Here is a 12,529-nt window from a genome sequence, read left to right on the forward strand (position 1 = left end):
ACACAATAATAAAGAATGGCAATTGAGAAAGTAATCAGAGGGCAGTCAGTGCCTGGGGAACTGTATCACAACAGGAGTTGGTGCTTACAGGAGCAGAGAGCAGAACAGGGAGAGAGAGAGAGAGAGAGAGAGAGAGAGAAAACATTTTGGAGTTGGGGGAGGGAGAAATGGTATCTAGTTTGTAAAATGTGGAGCTGGGAATTCCCTTGGATACTCTCCCAGTTGGCCACCCTAACTTTATCAAACTTTCCACCAACTGTCCACTGTCTGATCAGGAGATACCCTGAGATAATTCCTCATGATACTGCACATCCTTCCAACACATGCCACAGGCATAAGAGGGGAAGAGATTCCTGGTCTGCCATGTGATGGAAAGAAATTTCAAGCCGCTATCCTCATTAGCTCCCGATTACAACACACGTGTAAACATGCATGTTGCCTCAGCAACTCAGATTCCCTGAATGATAGCAATACATCAGCATGAATAGTATACATTACGTAATGTAAAGTGGGTGACAGTGCCCGGTTTGGTTACAGAGCTTTCAGACCTGGGACTGTTGAGTACATTCTATTCTGGTCAGGGGTCAAAAAGGGAGGGGACAAAGCTAGAATACTATCGATAGGGTGCTAATTGCATTTAACTTATTCTCTCAGACCTACATCGGGAGTGTGGTTATTTCAATCAATCCCTATAAGAATCTTCCTATCTACAGCCAGGAGACGATCATCAAGTACCGCAACTGTAACCTGTATGAGTTGAATCCCCACATGTAAGTATTACAGTCGACAGAGGCATGGCTAGTTTTGCAAGACAGGTGATTGGCTGTGCAAGATGCCTGTGGGACCAGAGAGATGTTTGAGCTGGAGCCATTGCAGAGTTAATTTCCAGTGTCTGTGGGTCTGGGTTTTGAGGATAGACTGGAGAAAATTAAGCAATTCAGCTTGAAAACAAGGTGTTTGAGAAAATGATATTATGGGCATATGTAAGAGTGTTAAAGGTGTAGAAAAAGTTTACACAGAATCTTACTTCAAATTAAACTGTGAGAGTAGAACAAGAGAGCACAGGTTCAAACTAATAAACGCTCAATTTTAGAATAAATATCAGGAAATTCTTCGTCATGCAGAAATATTGACATGGAATCCAGTCCACCATGACAGGAATCATAGCTGCCGGACTCACTTAATCATGGAAAAGGCCCCATGTCAGTCACTCCACGGTGGAAAAACCTCCTGTGATGAAGTCAGAGGCGGAAAGGAGCCCTTACAGAAACTCACCTGCTCAGGGCAAGTGATTAAGGTCATTAGTGAGCCAATTGACACCAATTATACCTGAGCTGACTGGAACTTAGTGTTGGCTCAGGTTTCCCATACCTTCCCTCCCCCCCCCACCAAACTTGGCCAATAGCTCTCAGAAGGTGGGATTTCTGCAGCTGGGGTCTCAAGCATAGGAAAGGTCCAATATGTGCTAGTTAATTTGGTCAGGCCTGTCCCACAGAAATGACACAGATTTCCCACTGGTTCTCCAGTTGGTGGGACCTGTGTTGAAAACATTAAGTTCTGCCAAACACATGCACACTTGATGAATTGTTGGGACAATGAGAGGTTTAATGCAATAGTTTTCTGGAAGAAATTGAAAAGAAAGTTGTTTCTTTTTTTTAGCTCCATAAACTTACATAAGAACATAAGAAATAGGAGCAGGAGTAGGCCATCTAGCCCTTCGAGCCTGCCCCGCCACTCAACAAGATCATGGCTGATCTGTCGTGGCTCAGTTCCACATTCCCGCCCTCTCCCCATAACCCTTAATCCCCTCACTTATCAAAAACCCATCAACCCGCGTCTTAAAAATATTTAGCGAGGCAGCCTCCACCACTTCAACGGGCAGAGAATTCCAGAGATTCACCATCCTTTGAGTGAAGAAGTTCCTCCTCAACTCCGTTCTAAACCGCGCCCCCCTTTATCTTGAGGCTGTGCCCCCTAGTCCTACTGTCCTTTCTGAGCGGGAAGAGTCTCTCCACCTCTATCCTATCCATCCCATTCATCATCTTATACGTCTCAATGAGATCTCCCCTCATTCTTCTAAACTCTAACGAGTACAAGCCTAGTTTATTCAGCCTCTCCTCATAGCTCAACCCCCTCAACTCCAGTATCAGCCTAGTAAACCTCCTCTGCACTCCCTCCAAGGCCAAAATATCCTTGCGTAAGTGCGGCGACCAAAACTGCACACGGTACTCCAGCTGCGGCCTCACCAATGCCCTATACAGCTGCAGCAAGACCTCCCTACTTTTATATTCAATCCCCCTCGCTATGAAGGCCAGCATCCCATTCGCCTTCCTGACCACCTGCTGCACCTGCAGGCTGGGTTTTTGTGACTCATGCACAAGGACCCCGAGGTCCCTCTGCACCGTCGCCTGCTGCAGTTTTTTGCCACGTAAGTAATAGTCCTTCCTACCATTCTTCCTACCAAAGTGGACCACCTCGCACTTGCCAACATTAAATTCCATTTGCCTGTTCCTGGCCCATTCGCCCAGACTATCTAGATCCTTCTGCAGACTCTCCACACCCTCCGCGCAATTTGCTGTTCCCCCAATCTTGGTGTCATCAGCAAATTTCGACACCATACACTCGGTCCCTCCTCCAGATCATCTATATAAATGGTAAATAGCTGAGGCCCCAGCACTGACCCCTGGGGCACTCCACTAGTCACCAACCGCCAATCCGAATAGCACCCATTAACCCCCACTCTCTGCCTCCTATTTGACAACCAATCCTCTGTCCACGCTAACACCCTACCCCCAACTCCATGCCCCCTTTACCTTCTGCAATAACCTCTTGTGAGGTACCTTGTCAAACGCCTTCTGAAAATCAAGAAAGACCACATCCACCGGCTCTCCTCTATCCACCGCCCTAGACACATCCACATAGAACTCCAATAAATTTGTCAGACACGACTTCCCCTTAACGAAACCGTGCTGCGTCTGCTCTATCAAGCAATTCCCCTCAAGATGCCTCGCTATTTCCTCCTTGATGACGGATTCTAACATTTTACCTACAACAGACGTTAAACTAACCGGCCTATAATTCCCTGCCTTTTGCCTGCCACCCTTCTTAAACAACGGCGTAACATTAGCTGTTTTCCAATCCTCCAGCACTTCCCCGGAATCCAGCGACGTTTGGAAAATAACCACCAAGGCATCCACTATAACCTCCGCCATTTCTTTCAGAACCCTTGGATGCATTCCATCCGGTCCTGGGGACTTGTCCACAATCAGTCCCTCCAGTCTGTCGAGCACCGCCTCTCTAGTAACAATAATGTCATTGAGACCCTCCTGTCCTACCACCTTTCCATCGCTAACACCCGGCAAATTATTCACGTCCTCCTCCATGAAGACCGAAACAAAAAAGTTATTCAAGACCTCAGCCATTTCCCCATCCCCTACCACTAAGTCCCCCCTCTCATCCTCTAAGGGTCCAACGTTCACCCTAGCCAGCCTCTTCCTTTTTATATATACCAATGATAAGGTTTATTAGATTGTAGATAACCCTTTGAAACAAACTACAAGTATAACATTTCAGGCAAACAGCAGTTTCAAGTACAGAGCTTGAAGAGTTTTTTTCTATTCTCCATTACTGTGGCTGTAGACTCCCATTTGAGGTCTAGTTCCACAGGTAGCAACAGCTCTCACAACTTGTAGTGTCTCCATTGGAACAGTTAACTCCAATGGAGACGTAGGTGGTACAGTGGTTAGCACTGCTGCTTCACGCTCCAAGGACCTGGCTTCAATTCATGGCTTGGGTCACTGTCTGTGTGGAGTTTGCACATTCTCCTCATGTCTGCATGGGTTTCCTCCGGGTGCTCTGGTTTCCTCCCACAGTCCAAAGATGTACAGGTTAGGTTGATTCGCCATGCTAAAATTGCCCCTTAGGGTCCTGAGATGTTTAGGTTAAAGGGATTAGCAGGTAAATTTGTAGGGATATGGGGATAGGGCCTGGGTGAGTTTGTGGTCAGTGCAGACTCAATGGACCAGATGGCCTCTTTCTGCACTGTAGGGATTCTATTCTATTCTGTACTTCTGTGAAGTTCAGGCAAAGACAGAATTAGGCAACCCATTGTTCAGTGGTCTGCTGATGCACACACAGTCTAGCCACTGGAGCAATGCTCCTGCAAGACCTTTAGAAGAAGAGTAGAGAAAACTGGGGCAAAGGGGTGAAAACTGCAGCACAAGGGTCACTACCTACCTATTAATAGAATTCTTTTGACGCTATTGGTTTTGATGCGGGTTCCTTGAGGTGATATGCCCTTTGTGAAGGAAATTTCAAGCTGCAAATCACAGTGGGGGAAGGGAGCAGAAATAAAATGGACAGAAAAAGTTCTAATTATCTCACTTTTCTCTACAGTTATGCCATTGCAGATGAGGCATATAGATCACTCCGAGACAGAGACAAGGACCAATGTGTTCTCATCACTGGGGAGAGTGGATCAGGAAAGACAGGTATAGTATCCTGGGACACAGCCGACAAGACTGACCTCCAGTTTGTAAAAGCCACAGTCAGTTTAATGAATTGTGGGGAACCTTGGAAACTTCTGAGCATCCCAAACCCCTGCTGCCTGTGCTTGAACTTGCATTGAGTCCACTTTGCCCATCACCCTCTGTCTCTGCTGACATACATTGTTTCCCAGTGCAGCAATGCCTCTGTTTCACAATTCTCACCATCACGTTCAAATCCCTCTATGGCCTCAGCTTCTCCCTATCTCCATAACTTGCTCCAGCTCCTAAAACCCTCTGAAACCTCTGCACTCCTCTGATTCTGGCCTCTTGAGCATTGCAGATTTTCATCGCTCCACCAATATTGGTCGTCCCTTCAGCTGCCTGAAGTCTAAACTCTGGAATTACCTCTCTAAACCTACCTTAAAAGGTAGCTTAATTAATGGCAGGTTGCCTCCCGCTGCCAGGAAACGGAATGGGGGTGGGGTGAGGGCAGAGAATCCCGCTTGTGAAATATGTGGGTGTGATTGAAACCCTGCAGTTGGAATTTAGACAGGGAGATAAGGGCCAGGACCAGTTACCTTGTAGCTAGGTGATAATCAGCAATGCATCTGCTGAATTATTGTGTAAGGGTAATTCAACCAAGAGCTTGTTCAGTGCACAGCTGTCAAGGTCACTTGCAAAGATTGGAAGTTGTGTGCAATTAGAAACTGAAAACTGTTTGCTGTGCAGATACATGGATTTGGGCCGGTGTCTGTGGGAGTTTGCACATTCTCCCCGTGCTTGCGTGGGTTTTCTCCAGGTGCTCCGGTTTCCTCCCACACCCCAAAGATGTGCCCTTAGGCTGATTGGTGTAACAAATTGTCCCTAAATTAGTCTTCCCTCAATGTGGAATGCCATAAGCATAGATAAGGGTCATGGGTGGAGAGGGGACTCACAATGTTAAAATGGCAGTGAGGGCTCGTTGGGCCGAAGGGCCCGTTTCCCGGGCTGTTTTGTTCTTTGTTCTTTGATGTGATCGTAAAAAACTGAGGGTTGCTGGAAATCTAAAATAAAAACAGAAAATGCTGGAAATACTCAGCAGGCCTGGCAGCATTGGTGGAATGAGAAACAGAGTTAATGTTTCATGTCCAATACAACTCTTCACAATTTCAGTTCTCTTGCTACAGACCAGGTCAAATCTGTAACTCATTTATAATGTCGACTTTATACTGGTAGAAAAAGTAGAATGATTTTGACAGTCTAAACAGGAAAATTGATGCAAGTATTAAAAGCTCCATTGTTTATGACAAATACAGCACTGATTTTACAGTGATGTATAGGGCTACAGAATTGGTGTACTGTTAGGAAGCAAGACTTAGAATGCTGGAATTCTGAAATAATATCAGTGAGTGCAGGAACACACAGCAGCCAGAATTTTACACTCCCCCAATTGCGTGTTTTTAGGCTGGGGGAGAGAGTGAAATTGACGAGACGGGATTCCCTCCAACTTCCTGCACACAGTGACTTTACATTGGGGTCCATCCTTATCCTAATTGAGGCCCTTAAGTAGCCACCTAAGGGCCGCTTCCAGCCCATCCTCAATTTTTAGGCTGTCAGCAAGATTGAACTTTTGTGGGGGAAGGCCGGAAATCAACAGTCTTGGGTGGGAATGGAACGGTGGAAGAGGGCCCTGCCACTAGAAGCCCCCTTTTGAAGTCTGGCACTCCCCACTACAATCCTGGTGGCCTCTGGACCTTGAGGATATTAAACTGAGCCCTGAATTCCCTCTCACAATCCCACACCACTCTTCTCCCGAATGTCTTTGCCAATATGTATTCTGTGATGTTTTAACTATATTAGAGGTTGTGGGTTTTACACAAAAAGAGAAAGTCGTGGTTTGCATACGTAGGTTCAAACGGTTTTATTGAAAGAGATATTCTCTGCACTGTACAGAGTACAAGCTGAAAGTAAAACAGCAGCCTGTGCCAACACCCTAATGACATCACCATCAAATCATATGATCAGCTCTCAAAGCAACCTGCAACCCTTTTAAATATATAACATATCCCTCAAACAAACACCACTAAAACTATTTCATTTCATGTTATGCAAGATTTTTATTAGACTGTTACCAACAGCAGGAGCTCAGATGATGATGTTAGCACTACAATGTGGGCTTTACAGTCTATTGAGAAGTTTCTGCATTGTTTCCCCAAACAGGGCATCTCCCAAAAAGAATACACTCCCATACCTTGACTCTTGTGCTATGAAATCCACCACAGTTTAAATGTGTTAATACTGGGATCCCCAAATAAACCACTTTTGGGTAAAAACAACTTTGCAATGTTGAGAGTGCAATAGGGAAGTGAGGGTTATCCCCTCTGCACCCACCACTGAAGGAGGTGGTGTGGCGGTAAGCATAGAACTACAAATCTGAAAAGTTAAGATTGATGAATTACAGTGTCTACATCTTTCTTTCCCTCAGAGGCCAGTAAGTTTGTGATGTCCTACATTGCTGCAGTTTGTGGCAAAGGAGAAGAGGTCAATCAAGTCAAAGACCAACTTTTGCAGTCAAATCCTGTCTTGGAAGGTATGGTGTATCCAATTATATCTGCTCATCATTTAATGTTTTCTTCCCATGTTTTCCCTTGAAGATGGATTAGGTACAGGTTCTACAGACTCTGGCTTCCCTCCAGTACTTCATCCTCATTCCATTCTTTATTTGTAAGCTTTGTCATTGACAGACTATCCTACCATCCAGGACTTGATTAACAAGCCTTTGCTCTGCTTTTACAAGTGCTATTCCAACTGTAGCTGCTGGACAGGGTGGATTGATAGCTTGTCTTCACACCTCCACCAGGGTGGCTCTTTAATCTGCTGTAAGAGTGCACATGTGTATTCATATTAATGAATACCCAAGTGTATTCATATTAATGATGATCACTTCTCATGGAGGCACTTCTGACTGTTTTACACCTTTTTCCTTTAACAGCATTTGGTAACGCCAAGACTCTACGGAATGACAACTCCTCCAGATTTGTACGTATTACTGTGGACCATTAGCTGACAGCTAAGTGAGGGAGGGGGGCATGTGTCTGGCTGTGGATGGATTTTGGGAGTAGAGTTTTCAAAAGCTCATTACCCAGGGAACCACATATTTTGCTGTCCATGTTATGGAGCAAATACATGTCTGGCCTGTTAGAACCTAGCAGGATGGAAGCTCCTAGCTGCATTCACTATTGGAGCCATGCCACTATGAGAATGTAGTGAGTGGTGATTAGAGCTGTTCTCCACAGGAAGGGAGGTGGAGTGGGAAGATTGCAGGTAAGGCACTCTGCCTTGTTTGCAGAGTTGGGGTAGCAGGAAGATCTGTAACTGTCATTTATGATGGCGTGGGGCTGCTTTGAAATTTTTATGGCCATCAGTAAAGCTAACATCTCCCTGAATTTGTATTTCTCATAAACTGAATTTCTCTGTTTCTCTGTTCAGGGGAAATACATGGATATTGAGTTTGATTTCAAGGGTGATCCATTGGGTGGCGTCATCAGTAACTGTAAGTATTGTTCTTGCTAATGCTAAAGGAAATCAGGCAGGGTTACCCCACTCCTCAGTTCTCCTGCAGTTAACCTTTTGGAACAAAAGAGCCAGGTGGGCAGGCAGCCCTCAGAGCTCCACTTCTGTAATCCTTTGGGCTGAGCTATTGGAAGCCGCAGGCGTGTCCTAATCTGATTCTCCTCCTCCCGGATAAGGTGTCTCCCTGCTCATCATGCTCTGGCTAATTACTAAGTAGAGCAAAGATTGGGCCTGTTTTTTTAATTCTATGGCACTAAACATTAATACTTAGAGATCTCTTCTCAACTGTGTCTTCTTGTCAAAGAGACCTATACATAAAGACAGAGTCGACCACATGTGGGGATACCGAGTACTGAAGAATGATAGAGTGGACAGGAGATTAGCCCAGTTATCAGACACATCTACAATGTTAAAGAATAGTTCTACTGAGATGTGGAAAGTTTTCAACTGAACTCCTGTTTTTCACTATCACCTTTCTTCCAGTCCTCCTCAGATTCAATTTAATGTGCCCTAGGACCTGTTCCCTCAACACCTTCCAAACTGCTTTCATCCACTGTCCTTTCCTTTAAAAACCTATCCTGGAGCCTTGCATGCTGTCAGCTGCTGCGTTAATTCCAACCGCTCCTTCCTCTTCAAGCTCACACAGCTTTGCACCCATCTCTCCTATCACTTGCAGCTTGAAGTACAGTTTGGTTTCTGTCCTGCCCGCAACACTGAAACCACTCTTGTCAGTCACCAATATTCTGTGTGACTGTATCCATGGCATATTATCCCACCTTAACTTCTCTGCAGCCTTCATCCAGCACCTCTTCCCCGTGGTCTATCTCTTGGTACCACCCTTCCATGGTTCCATTTTTACCTATACCAACAAGCCAGCATAACATCTGCAACAATTTGTGCTTCCATCCACACACAGTCACCTCTTGTGTATCCTGAAATGTCATCCTTGGCCCCTCCTGTGCTACATTTACATCTTGTATTTCATTGACACTATCCATAAGCTTGGAATCAGCTTCTGAATGAACACTGATGGCACCCAACTTGACCCTCCATGGAGCGCTGTTGTCTCTCTGCCTGTCAGGCAGTGAAATCCAAAACCCGATCTTTAGCTCAGGATTTGTAATCAATGGCTTCAATATATATTTGTGGGGTGGGGGGGGGGGCACAGTGGTTACCACTGCTGCCTCACAGCACCAGAGACGTGAGTTCAATTCCCAGATCACTGTCTGTGCAGAGTCTGCACATTCTCCCTATGTCTGTGTGGGTTTCCTCTGGGTGCTCTGGTTTCCTCCCACACTCCAAAGATGTGCTGGTTAAGGGAATTAGTGGGGTAAATACGTGGGGTTTCAGGAATAGGACCTGGGTAGGATTGTTCTCAGAGAGTTGGTTGGTGCAGGGTTGATGAGCTGAATGATCTCCAAAAATCTATACAGACTAGAGATTCTATGGAAATGTATAAAAATTGAAATTGTTTTATTTTGATCTATGTTTCCACTAATGGTAAATTTGCTGTTTATTCTTGTCACATGATATGGGCTATGGTGCACCCTGGGTATTGATGTTCCACAAGAGCACAATCAAAACTACAATTACCAAGATGCATCTCTCTCTCACACACACACACACTCACTTACACCCCACAGTATCTAACCATCTGAGACCCAGGTGACTGAACACCCATAGATAGATGGCAGACCTACATGCGGAAAACACCTTGCACATTTTCTAGCATTAAATAGTGACATTTGTTGCTAGATTTTTATTGGAATTGTGTAATTGGTTTGTGTTTTCTATTTTATTAATGTTAATCATGTGATTACATGACCTTTTTGCATACTCTTGCTCTAATGCCAGCAAAAGCGGCACAATCTCAGCAAAATCCAGACTTGCATTGGAATTTCCTGTGGTTTTGTTTGGAGACACATGCCTCCACCTACTGAGAGGGGGCAGGCCAAACATGGGACTCCTGACACCAGACGCTCCCATTTCTTCGGCCTCAAAAGGACCCAACATACTGATTTGATTTGGATTTGATTTATTATTCTCACGTGTATTAGCATACAGTGAAAAGTATTGTTTCTTGCACGCTATACGGACAAAGCATACCGTTCATAGAGAAGGAAAGGAGAGTGCAGAATATAGTGTTACAGTCACAGCGAGGGTGTAGAGAAAGATCAACTTAATGCGAGGTAGGTCCATTCAAAAGTCTGATGACAGTAGGGAAGAAGCTGTTCTTGAGTCGGTCGGTACGTGTCCTCAGACTTTTGTATCTTTTTCCCGATGGAAGAAGGTGGAAGAGAGAATGTCCGGGGTGCTTCGGGGGGGGAGTGGTTGATTATGCCGGCTGCTTTTCCCTGAGGCAGCGGGAAGTGTAGTCAGAGTCAATGGATGAGAGGCTGGTTTGCGTGATGGACTAGGCTTACAACATACAGTTGGAGGCTGATACCTTTGAGTGAAGTGAGATGTACTGGCTTCCTGATGGGCTAATGTGGGTCTCACTGGGCGGGTCCAGGTTGAGATGTGACCTGCGCCCCAAAGGATCAGGGCTCAAGACCAGAACTCGTAGCTTTCAAAGGAGTCTTGGAGCCTCAGTGAATGGTGGTTTTGAGGAAGAGAAAAAATTGAAGGGTACAATTGCTTATTGTTTGGAGTATTGAGTATAAAAGCTGGAGTGTTATGGTAAGGTTGTATAAGGCATTGGTGAGGCCGAATTTAGAGTATTGTGTACAGTTTTGGTCACCTAGTTACAGGAAGGATGTAAATAAGGTTGAAAGAGTGCAGAGAAGGTTCACAAGGATGTTGTCGGGACTTGAGAAGCTGAGTTACAGAGAAAGATTGAATAGGTTAGGACTTTATTCCCTGGAGCGTAGAAGAATGAGGGGAGATTTGATAGAGGTGTATAAGATTTTGATGGGTGTAGATAGAGTGAATGCAAGCAGGCTTTTTCGACTGAGGCTAGGGGAGAAAAAAACCAGAGGGTATGGGTTAAGGGTGAAAGGAGAAAAGTTTAAAGGGGATATTAGGAGGGGCTTCTTCACACAGAGAGTGGTGGGAACGTGGAACAAGCTGCTGGATAAAGTGGTAAATGCGGGGTCACTTTTAACATTTAAGAAAATCTTGGACGGGTTCATGGTTGAGAGGGGTCTGGAGGGATATGGTCCAAGTGCAGGTCAGTGGGCCAAAAAATGGTTCAGCACAGACAAGAAGGGCCAAAAGGCCTGTTTCTGAGCTGTAATATTCCATGGTTCTATTGTTCTTCTGGTTCCTGGTATTTCTTACTACCTTTGATTCATTCTGATTTACTCAATTTTGGCAGATGAGTGAGAATCCCAATATTTGTGATTGTCCAATCAGATTTTTGACTTGTGGAGTGAAGGGAATGTCTTTGGCAGCTCACATGCCCAGTAACTTTCCAGAGTGCCACTTATTAGATAGATGGTATGACACCAACAAGTCAGTAGAATTGAAGACTTAAAATGTTGTAGTATTCATCTCTCAGCTTTGTGAATACTGCTGACATTGTGAACTGAATCTGTTAGTGACAATTACAGGCTTTCAACATGCTTAGTAGAGTTGGTCAGCATGCAATTACTGTGCCATTATAAATTAGAGACCTTGACAGACTGTCCTGATGGAGTCCAGTTTAGTAGATAATATTTTCTTTCTCTGGTTTGTGTGGCTGCCTAAAGATCCAATTGCTCTATACCATTCAAAGTGAATGTTCAATTTCAGTGGAATTATCAGTTTCCAGCCTTTTGACACAAAGTCTGAGAAATTCATAGACACTACCCCATTAAAACAGGTGCAAAGTGTCCAATATAGCAGGCAATGTGCGCACACACACACAAGTTCCACACTGAAAGTGCACTGCCCACTGTGTTGGTAAAGGTAGACAAAGAGGCGTCCTGTGTCCATGGCTGAAACACAGGCTTCACGTCCTCTACATATGCAAATAGGGAGTCTAATGTCTTTTTGGGGTCCCTTTTCTGGATGTGTTCAGGAAGTTGCAGTCTACATATAGTCTAATCCTTTAAAAGGACCATAGGAGGCCATTATCAACAAAGTATTGTTATTGAATACGTACCTGAATGTGGAGGCAGGAGGTGGAAAATATTGCAGCAAAAGTGAACATTCCACCTCAGTGATGCTGCTGTGCCCCACCTGACTGGCAGAGCCTTACAGTTTGACAATTATTATCCTACAAGATGTTAATAAGGGCTGAAACTGTGGATGAACACAAGATATGCCAAATGATTACTTCCTGTAAGTAGTTTGGAGAGAAGTCCCTAGTAACAGGCCCTCTGTTATTGGAGGCAATCCATGTAGGCTTAATCACTTTAGCAACAATGAGATGAACATTCTACACTGCGTCAAAAGATTCAAAACTAACAAATGCCAGGGTACTTAGTATTTTTCCCATGGTGCTAAAGAGATATGGAGTTTCTGGCGGTCATTGTGACTGAGTCGGTGTACTCTGGGAAAGTCCTGGT

The 12,529-nt window shown here is 44.8% G+C and overlaps 1 protein-coding gene across 1 annotated transcript in view; it reads left to right on the forward strand.

The window, feature by feature from the left end:
- Positions 1-12,529, forward strand: part of LOC145361841 (unconventional myosin-Ib-like) — a 62,419-nt gene that overhangs the window by 9,146 nt on the left and 40,744 nt on the right. The window contains exons 3-7 of the mRNA XM_080217798.1: positions 655-770; positions 4,396-4,490; positions 6,952-7,056; positions 7,459-7,505; positions 7,956-8,019. Of these exons, the coding sequence (XP_080073924.1) occupies positions 655-770; positions 4,396-4,490; positions 6,952-7,056; positions 7,459-7,505; positions 7,956-8,019 (427 nt within the window). The remainder of the gene's footprint in view (positions 1-654; positions 771-4,395; positions 4,491-6,951; positions 7,057-7,458; positions 7,506-7,955; positions 8,020-12,529) is intronic.

This window comes from Carcharhinus amblyrhynchos, chromosome X (assembly GCF_965287045.1).
Source record: "Carcharhinus amblyrhynchos chromosome X, sCarAmb.v2.hapA, whole genome shotgun sequence".
In the NCBI taxonomy this organism is placed as follows: domain Eukaryota; kingdom Metazoa; phylum Chordata; class Chondrichthyes; order Carcharhiniformes; family Carcharhinidae; genus Carcharhinus; species Carcharhinus amblyrhynchos.